Here is a 16,348-nt window from a genome sequence, read left to right as displayed (position 1 = left end):
AGTGCAGCTACAGGTAAGCCTAATTACAGGCTTGCCTGTAGTTTAAAGTGGTTGTAAAGTGTTTACAACCACTTTAAAGACTAAAAGAAAAAAATTCAAACCCATCACTCAAGCCCTTATTTTAAGGCCCATACATCACAATAAAAGACTCATAATTGGGTTTGAGAGGTAGGGATAAGCTCACCTTCTACAGGAAAATATAACATTTCCATACGCTTGTACCTACCTCTGACATGTGATTTTACTGAAAGTAACTACTGCTTAGGTTTTGTATTCAATATACTGTATGCTGATTGAGCTTTGGGAAAACGTATTCTAACAAGTTTGCTTCACAATACAAAAAAAATAAAAAAATCTCCTAGCAATCAACCGTTGTATTTGATTGGCCTGTGACATGATGTCCATTTGAGTTGCTTTCTGTCTTACTATTGGTCCTTTATTGAGACACAATATGACCAAAGAATGGCTGTACAGGGACAGTGCTATGTTACAATGACAGTTAGAAGTAGCAGAAACACTGTAGTCACATCATACAAGCTTCATTTGGGCACCACTCATTTCACTTTAATATATACACTACTTACAAAATTAAAACTCCAAATTGATATACCTTTCCAGAAAGCGTGAAGGCACAGTTGCAGGACACTTTGAAAGGCAAAGTCAGAAATATATGAAAACAACCAAAATATAATTTAGGCAGACTACAGCAAAGAGCACAGAACAGATGTAAGACATGAAATGCCCTATAAGTGCCTTAGTGTTTGTGTACATGGGAACGTTCTCTGTATCTGTGTTTGTGTACATGGGAACGTTCTCTGTATCTGCGTTTGTGTACATGGGAACGTTCTCTGTATCTGCGTTTGTGGACATGGGAACGTTCTCTGTATCTGCGTTTGTGTACATGGGAACGATCTCTGTGTTTGTGTACATGGGAACGATCTCTGTGTTTGTGTACATGGGAACGTTCTCTGCATCTGTGTTTGTGTACATGGGAACGTTCTCTGCATCTGTGTTTGTGTACATGGGAACGTTCTCTGCATCTGTGTTTGTGTACATGGGAACGTTCTCTGCATCTGTGTTTGTGTACATGGGAACGTTCTCTGTATCTGTGTTTGTGTACATGGAACGTTCTCTGTGTTTGTGTACATGGGAACGTTCTCTGCATCTGTGTTTGTGTACATGGGAACGTTCTCTGCATCTGTGTTTGTGTACATGGGAACGTTCTCTGCATCTGTGTTTGTGTACATGGGAACGTTCTCTGTATCTGTGTTTGTGTACATGGAACGTTCTCTGTGTTTGTGTACATGGGAACGTTCTCTGCATCTGTGTTTGTGTACATGGGAACGTTCTCTGTGTTTGTGTACATGGGAACGTTCTCTGTATCTGTGTTTGTGTACATGGGAACGTTCTCTGTATCTGTGTTTGTGGACATGGGAACGTTCTCTGTATCTGTGTTTGTGTACATGGGAACGTTCTCTGTATCTGTGTTTGTGTACATGGGAACGTTCTCTGTATCTGTGTTTGTGTACATGGGAACGTTCTCTGTATCTGTATACATGGGAACGTTCTCTGTATCTGTGTACATGGGAACGTTCTCTGTATCTGTGTACATGGGAACGTTTTCTGTATCTGTTGGTTGTAAAGAGATGATCACTGAACCCAACAGGCACAAAATCGTGGTGGGACGATGAGCATTCAGAGCGATTGCTAAAAATATCCTGCATACAAAACTAAGAGTATTCTTCATTGCTCGCTCTGACTGCTCACTTTTAGATTGATGTCACAGGGGATGATTCTGGTTGCTGGTGACAACTCGCTAGTACCTGGATCACTTATCGGTCTGTAATGAATCGCTCCCTAGCAGGGAAGATTTTGCAGTGTTTGGGCCCAGCAAGTGAAAAGCTCTTCTGTGCCGCTGGTGATGTGTCATCTGTGACATTATTCTAAATGCAGATAAGGTTTACTGTGTGTTGTCAACTCCTGTTCTATACACAGAATGAGCTTGGCTGGCTAAAGTGCCCATGTACACAATCACCCACAAGAGGCAAAGTATCACCAAGTTATTCAATGAGTTCACCATTTGAAGGCTAGCTGAGCATTATGGGATATGAGAATTGCAGAGAAAGAACAAGTCACTCTTCTACAGACAAAGATTGGATATATTGGATATTTATCTGTTGTAAGTTAGTGACAGGTACACTTAAATTCAACTTTTTGCAGAAATTGGTCATACAGTTTGGCTCTCCCTACATTGAATGCTTTACATGTATGCACACAAGGCTTAGGCATATCAGTTAAATCCCCATGAAGTACATTGATCTTTTGACACTTTCTAACCTGCACTAATTTGATAGTAATAGCAATGCTTTAGCAGTTACTAAATTACTAGCTGTACACAAGGCCTAAGCCCAGATCATGTACAAGAAAAAGAAAATATACAAAAACTGTATAAATCCACAGGTATTCTTCACACTCCAAGTCACTGACTTGGATAGCCAACAACTGGATCCACAACACGTGGATTGCATTTAGTGGGCGCTGACATGTGCCAATTTTAACTCTATTGCATTAAAGCAGAGGTCCGCCCACCGTTGAAAATAAAATAAAAGCCAGCAGCTACACATACTACTTTTAATATATTGACATTTACCTGTCCTGGATTCCAGCGATGTTTCCATCAGCTGTCTGGTGCTGCCGCCTCCAATGCAAGTAAGGGAACCCGGTAGTGTAGCCTTTCGGCTTCACGCTGGGAAACCTACTGCGCATATGCAAGGCTCCACTCCTCTCTCCTACTGGCCTGGTGGCAGGGGAAGGAGGAGGAGGGAGCCCCAGCCGTGACATCAATACCCGTGGCTGAGGCTCGCGAAAGCGGGGAACGCATACCTGTGAAAGACATGTATGCTGTCCCCCCTCCCCCCGAAAGGTGCCTAATGTGGCACACGAGGGGGAAAGGAGTAGAATGAGCGGAAGTTCCACTTTTGTGTGGAACTTCGCTTTAAGCTGATCCTATGGCAGGTTTATAGTGCATTGCAGCACTTTGTGCTGCATTTAAATTCACCAAGCTCAATTTTCATCCAGCGCACCTCAACAGAGTGCATTGGTGTGTACTGGGCTATTGGAAACATTGGGTTTCAGCTTGTCATTGGGCTATGCAGCCCAATGCACGTGGTGTGAATGAGCCATAACACTTATATTTACAGCTGGCATGTGGTTGGTTTACACGGTAAATAAAAGATCACATCAAGATATTATCCTAAAAATAGACAAAATACAAACATTATTTATTAGGTGTATCAAACTAAATTTAGAATTTTATATTGCATCTTGCTATATTATACGTTTCTATTTTTGCATTTTGGTCTAAATAACATATATTGTATATATTTATTGAAGGACATTTTTGAAGTTGATGTTTATAATTTTTTTTCAGTTATTGATAGAATGGGAAGGGGTTAACATCAGGTTTTTTTGCGTTAGTTTCCACCACCCTTGCAGCGATTCCCCCTCACTTCCTGTTAAAATGCAATCTGGACAGCCCCTGTAAAGTTTTTATTACCATCTGTAACCCATTGGAGAGATTTTCTAAAGTAGAACCATTATTGTTATACAGGATTTGTATAGTGCCAACAGTTTGCACAGCACTTACTATAGGCAAATAAGAGGACATTTGTTACAGTGTGTGTTTTTCCACGTAATAGCGTCATTATTTACTGATCCTGCCAGCAGATCTAATCATTTCCACATACAGTAACAGGATGACAACACTGTTTGTGCTGCATTAAAGTCACTGCTGCATTGTCGGCTATGTCCGACAGAAATCCGATCGTGTGTACGAGGCTTTAATCGGATAGTACATCCAACTCTCCCCTCCCCCCCAGATTGACAATGTTGTTGTCCGAAAGTCTCTTCAATGCTCCTTTATCCAAAATGTAGACAGCCTAAGACAGGAGTTGCGTTACTGGTGGGATCAGCAGGTGAATTAAAGGAAAAAGCACTTAAAAAAATGCTTCGGAAAATTATATTGCATTTTTGTTTTTGGGATTAACACAGCTTTAAATCTTTCTGTTGAGGATACAGCAGCAAAAAAAACTGGCAGTAGTTCTAACCCCTCTCCAACTGTACCTTGGTGGTAGACTTCTACTTTAATATGATCTACTTCAATTTTTATAGAAGGGACTCTGTTCTGAAGCATTATGCCGTGTGAAAAGCCTTATACAGGGAAACTACCATAAGCCAACTCCCATATACTACAAACTTTTTTTTTTGGGCAGTAAACCTGAACCCAATCCAATGTCACTGACCCAAAACTGGTAAAAATCCCAAGAGTCAGAGAAAGGCAGATTTCATAGAGATATTCTGCTTCCTAAAAGTGCAACTACATTTCCCATAATGCTTTGCTAGTCTTTTTTCGTTTCCATGTAAATGAAGAGTTCCATAGGACTTGTGCTATATACATGTATACAGAAGGTAGGTAATACTATGAATTATACACATAAAAGCATTTAAACAATAAAAATAAATATTTGTGTTATTTTCTCCCTTATAAATGTCTCTTGTTTTATCTAATAAAGTTCTTCCATTTACGCCCACTTTGGTTCGGTCTACAGCTAAACTCGATTCTGACAATCGTTAAAAAACATCCTTGGCAGTATTTAACGAGTGAATAAAACCCCCAAGGTGAAATGAGACAGCTGATTGGTTCCTCTACAGCTGTGGCACAGTTATTAAGACATATTGCACATCATGGCTTTTGTTCATTGGACAGCTAACGTGTGCACGCACAATGCAGGTAATACAAGCAGAACAATTCCAGAGTATCTTACAAAACAAAAGCAAAATCTCTCACAAAAGAGAAAAAAAAAAAAAAAAAAAACATAAAAAATATATTTTTCTATTTTCCCCTGTATGCCTGTTTGTGGCCAGGGTTAAATCCTTAAATACAGCTCAGTCTGATTGTCCAGTCAGAGATATGGAGATTGTCCTCAAGCGGTAAGGTCAGAAATGACCAGTTTATCCATCTTATTGGTGATCTCGGGAGCAGAGATGATGTCCTCTCCCTCGTAGTCATCTTCAAAAGACCTGATGACACAAGCACAATGATGTCATAATGTAAAATGCTTCCCACTATTGTTATGTATTATGTTCAAAACTACAATATATATGAATACCAGTGTGAGTCCAGTTCTCTAATGATTCAGATAGCCAATTGAATACTATGTCGTAAATACAAACCTGAAAGCAGAACATGAGATTATACACACAGCAGAATGAGGCTTATTCCTGCCTCCTTCTCTTGTAGTAGCGAGATGGTGGCTGCATAGATCTTCAGTCTACAGGTACTGCACTTCCTTTCAGGACGCATGACATGGTGTGTACATGCTATAGCATGGAGGCATTCTTTGCAGGGGCAAAGAATTGTAGCATCTATGAAAAGGGCATCCACCTTTGTACTAACCTTGCCTGCGCTCCCGGGAGCTCCTTGCTCTTCCATAGTCAATTACACTACTACTGTCTTTGGAAAGGGCATCCACTGACCCCCCTATACGCTTCTTACCAGTGTTCCCTGGAAATTCCATGTACCCCTACAATCTCTGATACATCCAAGTATGGGGGAGCATGTAACCTGCACTTCTTTGTCATTGCCTTGGCCTAGCTGCCAATGATGCAGCATACAGAACTTTTGAGCCACTTTTAGAAAAATGCACCGAAAATGCCCAATTTAATAGAAGTCTATGGGAAAGCATAGCTTTTTAGATGACAAAATAACTTATGTTAACATGATGTGAGCGAGTAAGTAACTTATATAGCGCAACACATGCGAACTGAATTGCCTCTGGGCGCTTGGTATCCATTCCCTGGGCCCTCAGAATAGATGGGTTTTGATCTTTCTCCTGAAGGCCAAGTGGTTTTCTTCCAACCGGATGCTGGTTAGTAGAGCGTTCCATAGTCTAGGTCTTTGGACCGCACATCTTCGTTCTCCTTTGGACTTGTATCTGGTTTTGGGTATCCGGAGTAGATTTTGGTTGGTGGATCGCAGAACGCGATTGGTGTTGTGCACTTATAGTTTTTCGCATAGATATTGGGGGGCATTTCCCAGAATACACTTATGCGTTAGACAGAGTGCCTAGAAAGTGATTCTGTCTTTTACTGGCAACCAATGAAGGGATCTCAGTGAAGGCGAGATTGATTCCCATTGTTTTTTTCCAGTCACAAGTCGCGCGGCCGTATTTTGACGACTTGCAGACGAGTGATTTGGTATTTGGGGAGTCCGAGATAGAGGGCATTTGCATAGTCAAATCTGGAGTTGATAATTGTTCCCACCACGACTGCTATGTCTTCTTTTGGGATAAAGGGAGTGAGTCTGCGTAGTAGGCGCAGCAGATGGTGGGATCCGCTGACTACTGACCCAATTTGTGCATCCATTGTCATGTAGGTGTCGAAGATGACTCCGAGACTTTTGACTTTGGTGCTGGGGGGTGATGGTTTGACCCAGAATGGGCGGGGGCCTCCATGTTGTTGCGGGATGATTCTTTAGATTGGTGTGAAACAGGAGAAGTTCTGTTTTTGAGCCATTGAGTTTAAGATAACTCTTGGTCATCCAGTTTTCTATCAAAGAAAGGCATTTCTCTAGTCTGAGATAATGATCCTTTTTGTTGCAGATGCGAAAATATAGTTGTGTGTCATCTGCATTGTAACACTGTAAGAAAGTGTTATACTGCAACAATGAGTAATCTCTGTAGCAAGTCATTATCGCAATCACAAAGTATCCACTCACATTGGTGTGGTACATTTATTCACAGGCGCTAATCAACTTTTTTTTGCATGCTTAAGGCAGCTCATGACTCCATGACTAAGCCCCATTGGCGAGGCGAGGGCAGAGAGAGGCAAGGGCAGAGAGAGGCGAGGGCAGAGAGAGGCGGGCCCAAAAGCTTATACTTGATTTACAGTGAATTCTCCCAAAGCAGCACGTTGCAACACATCTGTGTATAACACAATTGTGTTTTAACATACATAAGGGGAGAGGAAGAAAGCGCCAAACCGGCATAGTGTAGCACAATTTAATAAGATAAAAATCAATATTAAAATAGATGACACTCACAAGCGGGTGAGGGGAAGATAGGCTGACAGGTCGCAATGGATATGTAATCCAAGTGTAAACCGGGAGCTGTGTGATTGTCAGTGGTCAGAAGAAAAGCAGGCCATAGCAGGGAGTTAGATGAGCCTGCAATCTGTGCAGAGGGACTGGCATCGGGCTGTTCCGTATAGCCGTGGTGTGTCCGCCAAGAGGGGATGTATTCAGCTTAAGTAGTGAGAGGAGCTGTCAGTCTGTCCGCTGTGAGGACCAATAGGAACGTGTTTCGGAAGCTAGCCACGCCTCCTTCATCAGATTAGCACAGTGTCAGGGCTGTAGCCTTTTATGGTTAGGTTTTAATATCCACACCTGAGGCACCTAACAGGAACTTACGCATAGCCCTGCATACTGTATTTATTGTACATACATATACATTATGTGTGCATGTTTTTCATGGTTTGATGACAAATTCCTTATACAAAAGTATAGAAATTGGAGACCATTAGGAGTCTAAATAGTCCCCTTGATCCTCTTCTGTGGCAACACACTCCACCTGATTCTAGAACAGAGCAGAGCAATTACTAGTACATATAAATCTGAAAGAGGATTGGTGAACATAAGATTGATGGTTGCCAATACACAAGACCAGGAATGGGGTGGGGAGTACAGGTTGGGGTCGGTGGATAGCAGAAGGAACATGCTTTATAATTAAACTCAATTGACTATGTCGCGTTATAAATCACTAGCCACCAATAAAAGGGTACGGCCATGGCATTTACATTATATATATTACATATATAAATAAATATAAAAAAAGACAGAAATACACTATTATTGCTCTTCTTATTTAAAATTATTATGATTTCATTGTTATTTCTCGGATTGAGACACCAGCAGGATTTGTTTCAAGAACATTATTTTGAACCATAAACAACTAAAGACCTAACAATGGTCTTCTAAGCACATTCAGATGACTCTTATAAAAACACTGAAACCATTGCCTTCAAAATAAGGTGCATCATGAATGATAAAACCGTAAAGCAAATTAAACTTATGCCAATGTAATAGAGCTCCTATGAGTTCCATCCATATCCATGAAGTAGCTAGACTATTCCAGAGTCCCTGGCAAAATAGATACCCGTATGTTTCCCACAGGGATGAGCCGAACACCTTCCGGTTCGGTTCGCACCAGAACATGCGAACAGGCAAAAAATTTGTTCGAAGACGCGAACACCGTTAAAGTCTATGGGACACGAACATGAAAAATCAAAAGTGCTCATTTGAAAGGCTTATATGCAAGTTATTGCCATAAAAAGTGTTTGGGGACATGTATCAATGCAAAAAAAAAAAAAAAAATTAAGTTTTCAGGAAAAGAGATTTTAATAATGCTTAAAGTGAAACAATAAAAATGAAATATTCCTTTACATATCATGCCTGGGGGGCCCCCTTAGTATGCCTGTAAAGTAGCGCATTGTTTTGAACAATACCACAGCAAAATTACATTTCTAAAAGGAAAAAAAGTCACTTAAAACGGATTGCGGCTGTAATATATTGTCGGATCCCAGCAATATAGAAAAAAAAATCATAAACAAAAAAACGGCATGGGTCCCCCAGTTCATTACCAGGCCCTTTGAGTCTGGCACAATGATTAACCACTTCAGCCCCGGAAGATTTAAAAATAAATTGTTCTATGATTTTGCAAATTAACTTTAGGAACTTTGGTGGGGTGGTGCCCCTGCGCCCCCTTATGGCCTGGCCGCCACTGCTTGTATAGAATTACAGTGAAACCTTGCAGACAGGAGCACTGACTACTTACCCTTCTTGTAAGTGCTCAGTAGCAGTTTCTTCAGCAACTAATATTTCATATTCTTCTGCTGCATATCTGTCCCAGTCTGATGGCTCTGGTGTTTCATTGTCCACATCCTGCACAAAAGGAGATTGATTAAACAGTGATAGTAACAAAGCATTGCTATTCTTTTGTACTCTAATGAGTGAGGGTAAAGTCAGCTGCTATACATTGATTGATATTCATTCAGTTCAGCACGGAGCAGACAAATTTTGATCCATGTATGGGCAGAGAGGTTGTGCAGAAGTCAATCTACTGATTAACTTCTGTATAACCGCCCTGTCAGACTTAACCTGCTCAATCAGCACTGCAGGCTATAGCCTGCAACACTGATCTGTGTATTTTGACAGCGGGTAAGTCTCCCCGCTATCAGAACACAATAGCTCAGCGGGGAGGATTCCTCCATCTACATCAAGTGTTTGGATGGAGGAATCAAGTAATTTTTTTTTGTTCAACCTACTGGTTGGGGGGGGGGGGGGGGAACTGACTCCTCTATGGCCAGCTTTATCATCTGCAAAAAAATAAATCTTACATAATGGTGTCAGGTGCTGCTACCCATTCAATCCATATAGACATCAGAGATCACAGGTGCATGATCCACAGTCGCACAGCTGTAGGTAAAGCGTCAAAGTAGATGACCCGCACTACCATATATTGCTCTTAAAATCTTCAGTTTATTAATAATTTTAGTGTGTGCAAATCCTAATATAGAAAGTTAACTTACTGTATTAAGATTAGTACAATGTGGAGTTAATAAGACCCCTTTCACACTGAGGCGCTATAACGCTAAAAAAAGCACCTGCAAAGCGCCCTGAAAGAGCCGCTCCTCACACTCCAGTGTGAAAGCCCAAGGATGCTAAAGAAAGTCCTGCTAGCAGCATTTTTGGAACGATGAAGGAGCGGTGCGTATACTGCTCCTGCCCATTAAAATGAATGGGCACCGCGGCTATACCGCCGGCAAAGTGCCACTATGTGGGCGGTTTTAATCCTTTTTCGGCCACAAACGGGTGTTAAAAGCGCCCTGCTAGCCGCCGAATAGTGCCGCGAAAATGTGAAAGGGGCCTAAGAGCAATATACGATCATCTACTTTGAATAAAGGATTCTTACCTGCCTTTTCACAATCTCCCTTACAGAGTATATTGAGCTGTGCATGTACAATTTCAGCATATACCAGGATGAATGAACTACAAGCATGTGAAGGAGTACATCAGAGAGAGGGGAGTATAGTTTCTATTCAATGATTCTGTAAAGTAAACAGCAGCCTGCACTCCAATCACTGCAGTTTTTGCTCATTAGGAAATATACAGATTTATCAGCTGTACCTTTTGCACGGCAAAGGGATCTCGCTGCTCATGGTCCAGGTATTTCTCAAGATTAAAGCAAGTGTCATAAAATATGTGACTCATTCGACATCGCTTCAGGTCTCTCAGTGTTATTCGACCTGGATAGGGGAACAATTAAATGAATCACATTTATATATTTTCATAGCACTAATGGATTTCCCAGGATAGTTTTACAAAGAACATTGAACCAGTCACATCAGCCCAAATCTCTAAAGTAAGCTAATGTCCATAGAACAGCCATAAAGACACTAAAACACAAACTAGGGCTAATATGGGTGGAATCCAGTTATCCTAACAGTATATTCTTAGAGATCGTAAGAGCAAACTAGAAAAGGAACGGTGAGAACAAAGGGCCAGATCCACAGCCAGCGGGTGTAACTTAAATATTCCGATTTAAGTTACAAGGCCGCAAAATTTCTACGTAAGTGCCCGATCCACAAAGCACTTACCTAGAAATTTTCAGCGGTGTAACTTAAATCCGTCCGGCGCAAGGCGGGCCCAATCTAATGGGGCGAGTCCCATTTAAATTAGGCGCGCTCCCGCGCCGGACGTACTGCGCATGCTCCCAACGCGATTTTCCCGACGTGCTTTGGCGAAGTTACGTTGCGCCGAGTTTTGTGAATCGCGACGGGTCCAAAAAAGTTGCGTTAGGGAAAAAAAGAGATGCGGCTGAAAAAAAAAAAAAAATTGACATCGACTCGGGAAAGAAGGGTATACTTTTACAAGGTGCACTAACTTTACACTTTGTAAAAGCAGCCCTATCTTTGCGATATCAAACTAGCAACTTACGGAGACTTCACAAAGGGAAAACGCTTTGTGGATCTCCGTAAGTGCTAATTTGCATACCCGACGCGGAATTTCGACGAGAAATGCCCCCAGCGGCGGCCGCGGTACTGCATCCTAAGATCCGACAGTGTAAAACTATTATGCCGCGTACACACCATCACTTTATGTGATGAAAAAAAATGACGTTTTTAAAAACGTCACTTTAATTGACTGTGTGTGGGGGAAAACGTTGTTTTATGTCTTGTAAAAAACGACCAAAAAAAATTGAAGCATGCTTCAATTTTATGTGTCGTTTTTCAAAAGTGCACTTTTTACTTCACAGAAATTGACCGTGTGTAGCAAAAAACTTCGTTTTCTAAGACGTTTTTTCATCCACGCATGCCCAGAAGCTACTTATGAAGCAAGCTTCAATGGTAAAACGTGGTGGAACGTAACCTAGCTTTGCAAGAACATTGTGAGAAAAACGATGGTGTGTAGGCAACTTCGTCTTTGAAAATTGAAGTTTCAAAAACGTCATTTTTTACTTCACAGAAAGTGTCGTTTTTTTTCATCACATAAAGTGATGGTGTGTATGCGGCATTACACCTGTTGGATCTTCTGCCTATCTATGCGTAACTGATTCTGTGGATCATTTGCATAGATAGAAACAGGGATACGACGGCGTATCAGCAGATACGCCGTCGTATCCCTTTTGTGGATCTGGCCCACAAATCTTTTCTATCCATTATTTCATTGCTTGATCTTTCACAAGCGAGTCTTTGGGCATGTACATCATCATCACATATTATAATATGGCCTCCTATGGATGTAAAATTAGATCCATTGGAGCAGCTTCAACACCTCTCAGGCCATGGAGTCTAAAAGCTGTAACCAACACAGCGTAAACTGAGATACATCGCTTTTACATTGTACAATATGGAAGGTTTCCGTGAGCATTATTGAAGACTACTGTAAGCTGCAGGGGCCAGAGGCCCCCCATGTGCCATAAATGGAAGGATGGCAGTTTTCCGGTCTAGCGCCACTGCAGCAAACTGCAAAATGCTGCCATCTTAGCCTGATGCAGAAGACACCACTCCAAACATAAAGCCAATGTAAGCTTAAAGATGAGGTGAAAATCTCAGAGGCTCTAGAGCTTATATTTTACCATGTTTGATGATGTCCTTCTCCGATAGGTGATCAGTGCAAACTGTGTCAGTGTGAAGCTTCAGATAAGGTCTAGTAAAATTATATTCTTCTAAGTGAGAGGGAAATCCCACACCACAAGGCTTCCACTGGCAATTAGAGGCTTTAGTTACAGTCAGCTACTAATCACTAGTCGGCTAGTAACTTAATTCCTTCCTACAGCAGAAATCCTCAGATCCTATTGGGGGTTTCCAAAGCAATTTTTTTTCTACCTTTAAGCCATTAGTCTTTTCAAAGGTCACCTCAGTAATCCTCATGTCACTAATCTACAGTTACAACAACACACTAGGTAGCTTACACACTATTTATTAGTGGCCACAAGTTCCCATATTATGACTGTATCCTACCTTCTTCTTCTGGTTTCACCAGGTCCAGGAGCTGACACAACAAGTCCTGGAAGGGTAGTGGCTCGATGCCCATGGTCTCCATCTTTTCGCACTGCTCTTCGTAAAAATACTCTAGCTCATACATTGATAACACTCCATCTCCATCCATGTCCATGCAGCGGAACCAGTACTCAATGCTACAGGGGAGAAGATAAAGCAGTGTTAATAAAATAAACCTATGGGCCTTCATGTCCTAGAAGTAAACCATGTACAAGCGCTGAGAAACAAATGAAAAGGAGCAAGAGGATACGGACTCAAAAAGAGCATTTCTTACCTATTTATATTGGTTAATACATGGAGTGAGGGACCTAAAGGAACTAAAAGGTCCAGGACTTAAATATGGTCATATACAGCATTCATACAGTAACACCAAGTGCAGTGCTGTATATACTTGCCATTGGGGCATAAAGGAAACAGTTAAAGACCTCTCCCACCACCTTTAACCACTTGACCACTGGGCACGTAAACCCCCTTAATAACCAGACCAATTTTCAGCTTTCGGTGCTCTCACAATTTGAATGACAATTACTCAGTCATACAACACTGTACCCAAATGAAATTTTCGTCCTTTTTTTCACACAAATAGAGCTTTCTTTTGGTGGTATTTAATCACCGTTGGGTTTTTTATTTTTTGCGCTATAAGAGAAAAAAGACTGAAAATTCTGTAAAAAAAAAATAATTTTTCTTTGTTTCTGTTATAAAATTTGGCAAATTTAGTATTTTTTCTTCATTCTTTTGCATAAATGTGAAAGATGAAGTTACGCTGAGTAAATAGATACCCAACATGTCACCCTTCAAAATTGCACACGCTCGTGGAATGGCGCCAAACTTCGCTACTTAAAAATCCCCATAGACGACGTTGCAGGGTATTGTGGGGTATTGCGGAGTATTGTGGGGTATTGCAGAGTATTGTGGGGTATTGCAGGGTATTGCGGGGTATTGCGGAGTATTGTGGGGTATTGTGGGGCATTGCGGAGTATTGCGGGGCATTGCGGAGTATTGTGGGGTATTGTGGGGCATTGCGGAGTATTGCGGGGCATTGCGGAGTATTGTGGGGTATTGCAGGGTATTGCGGGGTATTGCGGAGTATTGCGGGGCATTGCAGAGTATGGGGGCATTGCAGACTATGGGGGCATTGCAGAGTATGGGGGCATTGCAGAGTATGGGGGCATTGCAGAGTATGGGGGTATTGCAGAGTATGGGGGCATTGCAGAGTATGGGGGCATTGCAGAGTATGGGGGCATTGCAGAGTATGGGGGCATTGCAGAGTATTGCACAGGGAGGGATGGATGGCTGGATCTGTGACTACATGTGTCACAGATCCAGCCCGCAGCAGCAGCAGCTGCTGCTGCTTCCGCTCTCTCCCTTCTCCTCTCTCACACTGTACCGTTCGGTACAGAGAGGAGAGGGAGGAACCGGCGTCATCACATGACGCCGGTTTATTTACGGTTTATTTACTAGTGATCGCTCCGTCATTGGACAGAGCGATCACGTGGTAAACCGCCTATCAGCGGCGATTTACCGTGATCCGTGATCAGCCAGGTCCAGAGGACCCGGCGATCACGGAGACTCCCGTGTGCGCGCCCCACAGGGCGCGCGGGAGCGCGATTCTGGGAGGACGTACATTGACGCCCTCCCAGAGTTAAGCAACCGCCTTGTAGACGTATTTTGTCTATAGGGCGGTTGCTAACTGGTTAAATGAGACATTTACCACTATTCTGATTTTTAAAGGAAATGGTGCTGTAAATACCTTCTTCTGTTTTAGGAAGGCAATCCTGTACTCTACTGGAGAATATGGAGCGTCCTTTATAAAGACTGGATGAATAGAATAGAAAAGTTTTGATCATTGCATTCAACTTTCAGCTCACATGTTTGTGGGGCTGCCAACTCAGGCTGCCACTCAAAAAGTGATATTTTAGTAATTGGTGGAGATTTGTGAGCAATATATTTACTGCCCGTTCATATCACCTGAGGATTCCAGTAGAGAAATCTCCCCACAGCCTTTGGAGTTAGGGGTTTTCTCTAGCACCTTGGATTTGAGCACCCTCCTCCTGTAATATTCTTCATAACACAAAATTCAAATAGTAGTGGGACTCTTGTAATGGCCCCAGCAGGTTTGCAAACCTAGAATCAAAAGCTCACTACCAGTGTCCCTATGAGATTTAAGATAGTATACGATAATTTACCTCTTCTGCATCAACTAAACCCATATTGAAAAAAAACTGTCTGTGTGGAGTAGCTCTTTAAAATATTATAATTGGTTGTGAACCGGTAATGGAAAATATGTGCCACTCATGCTACAAGGGAAAGCAATCCTGTGTCCACCACTGAGTGTAGGTCAAGGAAAGAGCTTGTCTCGGCTCCAAACAACTGTTGAGCAAAGGATGGATCCCATGAAAACGCACATCAATGCAGACCCAATGGTATTGAAATGAATGGTAGTCTTAGCCTGGGCTCCCGCCAGGCCATGCAGCCAACGTATTTCACTCTGCCCCCCAGACCTTAATCATGGGGATTCCCCATGCATCCCCATGATTAAGCACCAAGGGGCAGAGTGAAATGTGTTAAGGGTTTGACCTGGCGGGAGCCCAGGCTGAGACTGCCAATCATTTCAATACCAGTGGGTCTGCATAATAATAATTGGGTGCTATGGATATCACCCCAAATTTTTCTTTCCTCCTCTAATATATACATTCGTCTTAAAGATTTGTTTAAATAGTTTATCAGCCACAAACAAAATACAAACTGTACTCTCATAGCCACATGACTGCGCTGACCAATTAGAATTGCACGAAATGCTTCTTCTTCTGGCAAGGTGTCCCAGAATAAGCACTTCTCCATTTTTAAAAAGTGGACTAAGAAAAGGATTTATGCTATTGCTTTGGATGAACACAGCACACAACATTCCTTTCACAGCAGATATGCCAAACTAAATTATGTAGTCTGCCTGACTTTTAGGCACTCCACTTACAAATATCTTAAGAAGCAAAATATAATAATAATATAGGGACACAACTCTACAAAAGTATATGGGGCAGATTCACAAAGATCTGCACCCGCGCAGCGTATCTCAGATACGCTACGTCGCCGTAACTTACCTGGCTTTGGTTTGAATCCTGAAAGAATTTGCGCCGTAAGTTACGGCGGCGTAGTGCATCTCTCGCGGCGTAAGGGCGCGGAATTCAAATGCGGCGAGTAGAGGGCGTGTTTCATTTAAATGTCCGTCAAAACTCCCAGGGTGCATTGCTCCAAATGACCTCGCAAGGACGTCATTGGTTTTGACGTGAACGTAAATGGCGTCCAGCCCCATTCACGGACGACTTACGCAAACAAAATAAAAAATTTCAAATTCAACGCGGGAACGACGGCCATACTTAACATTGCGTACGCCATCAGATAGCAGCTTTAACTATACGCCGAAAAAAGCCGAACGGAAACGATGTAAAAGAATGCGACGGCCGCTCGTACGTTCGTGGAACGTCGGAAATAACTCATTTGCATACTCGACGCAGATTACGACGGGAACACCACCCAGCGGATGCCGAAGAATTGCATCTAAGATCCGAAGGCGTACGAAGACGTACGCCTGTCGGATCTATCCCAGATGCCGTCGTATCTGGTTTTGAGGATTCAAAACAAAGATACGACTCGGGAATTTTGAAAGTACGCCGGCGTATCACTAGATACACCAGCGTACTTTCTTTGTGGATCTGCCCCTATATCTGGATATCAG

At 42.2% G+C, this 16,348-nt stretch overlaps 2 protein-coding genes across 15 annotated transcripts in view; both read right to left on the bottom strand.

Annotated features, from left to right (window-relative positions):
• Nucleotides 1–538: 538 nt before the first annotated feature.
• LOC120936404 (histidine-rich glycoprotein-like) lies at nt 539–2,570 on the bottom strand. Of its 11 annotated transcripts, none has more exons than XM_040348705.1 (4): nt 1,305–2,564; nt 1,147–1,245; nt 956–1,087; nt 539–901 (listed from the first exon to the last, which is right to left on the bottom strand). In XM_040348705.1, the coding sequence occupies exons 1-4, from the start codon at nt 1,745–1,747 to the stop codon at nt 661–663; spliced, it is 915 nt and encodes a 304-aa protein (XP_040204639.1). In that variant the 5' UTR covers nt 1,748–2,564; the 3' UTR covers nt 539–660. The 11 variants fall into 11 exon arrangements, with proteins under 11 accessions (XP_040204639.1, XP_040204641.1, XP_040204637.1 ...); XM_040348707.1 differs by having other exon boundaries at nt 1,147–1,278; nt 1,365–2,563; XM_040348703.1 differs by having other exon boundaries at nt 1,147–1,270; nt 1,303–2,562.
• Nucleotides 1,431–16,348, bottom strand: part of PPP2R3A (protein phosphatase 2 regulatory subunit B''alpha) — a 337,220-nt gene continuing 322,302 nt past the window's right edge. For all 4 annotated transcript variants that reach the window (XM_040348693.1, XM_040348694.1, XM_040348695.1 and 1 more), the window contains 4 exons: nt 12,577–12,752; nt 10,241–10,359; nt 8,889–8,995; nt 1,431–5,079 (listed from right to left, as the gene is read on the bottom strand). In XM_040348693.1, coding sequence (XP_040204627.1) covers nt 4,983–5,079; nt 8,889–8,995; nt 10,241–10,359; nt 12,577–12,752 — 499 coding nt within the window. In that variant the 3' untranslated portion in view covers nt 1,431–4,982. The remainder of the gene's footprint in view (nt 5,080–8,888; nt 8,996–10,240; nt 10,360–12,576; nt 12,753–16,348) is intronic.

The sequence above is a fragment of the Rana temporaria genome, chromosome 4 (assembly GCF_905171775.1).
Source record: "Rana temporaria chromosome 4, aRanTem1.1, whole genome shotgun sequence".
NCBI classification, from domain to species: Eukaryota; Metazoa; Chordata; class Amphibia; order Anura; family Ranidae; genus Rana; species Rana temporaria.
Note: the sequence above shows the minus strand (reverse complement) of the source record. Positions and strands in the feature narration are given on the sequence as shown.